This window comes from Myotis davidii, unplaced genomic scaffold (assembly GCF_000327345.1).
Source record: "Myotis davidii unplaced genomic scaffold, ASM32734v1 scaffold1770, whole genome shotgun sequence".
Taxonomy (NCBI): domain Eukaryota; kingdom Metazoa; phylum Chordata; class Mammalia; order Chiroptera; family Vespertilionidae; genus Myotis; species Myotis davidii.
Window position 1 is genome coordinate 4674 of NW_006281752.1, and position 3338 is coordinate 8011.

The window sequence follows — 3338 nt, forward strand, 5'->3', positions numbered from 1 at the left end:
AGTCCTCCTGGTGATGGGGTGTGGCTGCCTGACACAAGCCCCCGCCCACCCACGCCTGCTGTGCACACAGCCTCCTGCTGATTGGCCGTTACGTGTGAGGGTGTCATGGCCATTTGCATATTACCCTTTTATCAGTGTATATATAAAGGGTGTCCCAAAATTCACGCAAGAAGTCATTTTGATAGAAAACACAGGTTTATCATTAAAAACTGTAAATTTTTTATTGATTCATAAAGGACACAGTCTAGGGTTTATGGATGGAATAGCCCATCGGGTCCATGGCCTCCCCGGCTTTGCTGGCACAGACGCCAACCCGCGGTCTCCGTTGGTCTTCCTGGTCCCTGCTCCTGGGCCGTCTGGGTCCTTGGTGATGCTGATCGAATCGAAGGGATTGACACCAAAAGAAAATTAAAAAAATAGGCTGCATATGAAATAACCCGCGTCTCTCTCCGTGGCACGGCCACAGCCCTGCCCCGCTCTCCGTGGTGGCTTGTCCCCCCAGCCCACAGAGAACCAACCCGTGTTCATGTTTCCGGCAGTTTCCCTCCGTTCTTCGACGACAACCCGTTTGGCATCTACCAGAAGATTCTCGCCGGCAAAATCGACTTCCCCCGATACTTGGATTTCAACGTCAAGTACGTACCAAGGTTCCCTCCCTGTCTGGGGGCGTGTTGATTTTTTTTAAAGCGTCAAAAAAACCCACAAAAAAACCCAAAAATTCCGACACCAGACATCTCTCGGTCAGATGTGCCCCTAGCTCGACTCGCTGGGTTATGTCGGAATTATTTGGATTCTTCTCTCCATGATACTTAACCTGGTTTTTTTTTTAATTCTCTTTTCCTCCTAAAGATATTTCTTGTCCCTCATTCCCTTTATTTTTTAAAATATATTTTATGTATATATTGAAATAAAATACATAGTTTTTAAAAAGTATATTTTTTTTATATATTTAAAAACATATATATATATTTTTATTGATTGAAGAGAGAAGAGAGAGAGAGACATCCGTGACGAGAGAGAATCATGGGCCGGCCGCCTCCTGCACGCCCCCTACTGGGGATGGAGCCTGCCACCCGGGCCTGTGCCCTTGACCGGGACTCGAACCCGGGACCGCCTGGTTCCCAGGTGGACGCTCAACCACTGAGCCACACCGGCCGGGCTGTATATTTTTTATTTTTTATTTTTTTACCGACAGAGACCTCATTAAGAAGCTGCTGGTGGTGGACAGGACGCGGCGCCTGGGCAACATGAAGGTGAGACCGTGTGGCCGTGAGGGTTCAGGGGTTTTCACGACGGGTCCCTGCCGTTCGACGCCAGCGTTTCCATGTGGAGAGAGAGAGATGGGGGTACAGGGTCCCGCTGAATCCGCGGCCGGAGTTCACGCCTCGGTTCCTGGGCCCACAAAATTCGCCTCGGTCTGCACCCGTCTCCCCGTGTGTCCGTACGAGCCAGTGACTCAGCGGTGATCGATAGGTGGTTAGTTATCTGTCAACTATCTATCTTCCTATCTATCTATCTGTCTATCTATCTATCTATGCCTAAGTGATCGTTATGACCAAACAACTGGAACGACAAGTTGACCAGTCACTATGATGTGCACTGACCACCAGGGGGCAGACGCTCAACGCAGGAGCTGCCCACTGGTGGTCAGTGTTCATTAATCTAATTCATCCTTCATCTCTATCTAGCTATCATCTATTAATCAATCTACTATCAATTTATCTTTCTATTATCTATCAATCTACTATCATCCATTTGTCATCTAACATCTATCTATCTATCTATCTATCTATCTATTCACCCACCACTCAATTCATTAATCTAGTCCCCCTTCATCTCTATCATCTATGTATCATCTAGCTATCAGTCAATCTCCTATATCTATCTATCTATCTACCTATCTATCTACCTACCTATCTATCTACCTATCTATCTATCCATCTATCTATCTATCTATCTATCTATCTGCCCGTCTATCTATCTATCGTCTGTCTGTCTATCTATCTATCTATCTATCTATCTATCTATCTATCTATCCGCCCGTCTATCTATCTATCTATCTATCTATCTATCTATCTATCTATCTATCTGTCTGTCTGTCTGTCTATTCACCCACTCACCCAATTCGTGAATCTAATTCATCCTTCATCTCTATCTAGCTATCATCTATCTATTAATCAATCTACTACCAATATCTATCTTTCTATTATCTATCAATCTACTATCATCCATCATCTAACATCTGTCTATCTATTTATCTATTCACTCACCCACACAATTCATTAATCTAGTCATCCTCCGTCTCTATCATCTATGTATCATCTAGCTATCAGTCAATCTCCTATGTCTATCTTTCTATCAATCAATCTATCAATCTATCATATGTCTGTCATCTAACGTCTATCATCTATCTTTCTATCTATTCACCCACTCACTCAGTCTGTTAATCTGTCATCCTTCATCTCTATCTAGCTATCATCTATCAATCAATCTACTATCATCTGTCTGATCTGTCATCCTTCATCTCTATCTAGCTGTCATCTATCAATCAATCTACTATCATCTGTCTGTCATCTAACATCTACCTATCATCTGTCTATCTATCTATCTATCTATCTATCATCTATCTATCATCTCTCTAGCTATCATAATACCTTAGGATCCCTACGAGAGTTTCGACGGCTTGTGAGTCAACGTCCCGACTTTCTTGCTCTCTCTTAACCTCGCTCAGGTAACACCCAACAGATACTTCCTGTTGGACTTAGATGTGGACGGCCAACATTTATCCCCCAAAGGAAAAGACGACTGGTCACCGTAGCAGGATTAGAAAAAAAAAATACGTAGAAACAATTCATCAGCATTTCCTTCTATTTGCAGTTGTGGCCATCGAGAATGTCCTTTCCTGTGGGCAAAAATAATATGAAAATCTTAAAAATTATGATACAGGCCCCGGCCGGTGTGGCTCAGTGGATAGAGCGTCAGCCTGCGGACTGAAGGGTCCCGAAGAGACAGAGAGAGACACATGGATCGGCCGCCTCCCGCACGCCCCCTACTGGTTGGGGATGGAGCCCGCAACCCGGGCCTGTGCCCTTGACCGGGAATCGAACCCGGGACCCTCCTGGTTCCCAGGTCGACGCTCACCACTGGGCCACACCGGCCGGGCAGGGAGATTGCTGGGAAAGTTTTCTCTCCCACGTGGATAAATTCTGTGCCCTGATGGCCCGTGTTTCCTTGGACAGAACGGAGCCGAAGACGTGAAGAGGCATCGCTGGTTCCGCCTGGTGGACTGGGAGGCCGTCCCCCAGAGGAAACTCAAGGTACAGCCGACGCCCAAGGGG

The 3338-nt window shown here is 45.8% G+C and overlaps 1 protein-coding gene across 1 annotated transcript; it reads left to right on the forward strand.

Moving 5' to 3' along the window:
* Positions 1–466: 466 nt before the first annotated feature.
* Positions 467–3317, forward strand: LOC102761625 (cAMP-dependent protein kinase catalytic subunit PRKX; the record flags this gene model as incomplete). Its single annotated transcript, XM_006752593.2, has 3 exons — positions 467–635; positions 1196–1253; positions 3240–3317. Coding segments are annotated over 3 exons (305 nt in total), but the record flags the coding sequence as incomplete, so codon positions are not given.
* Positions 3318–3338: the final 21 nt, after the last annotated feature.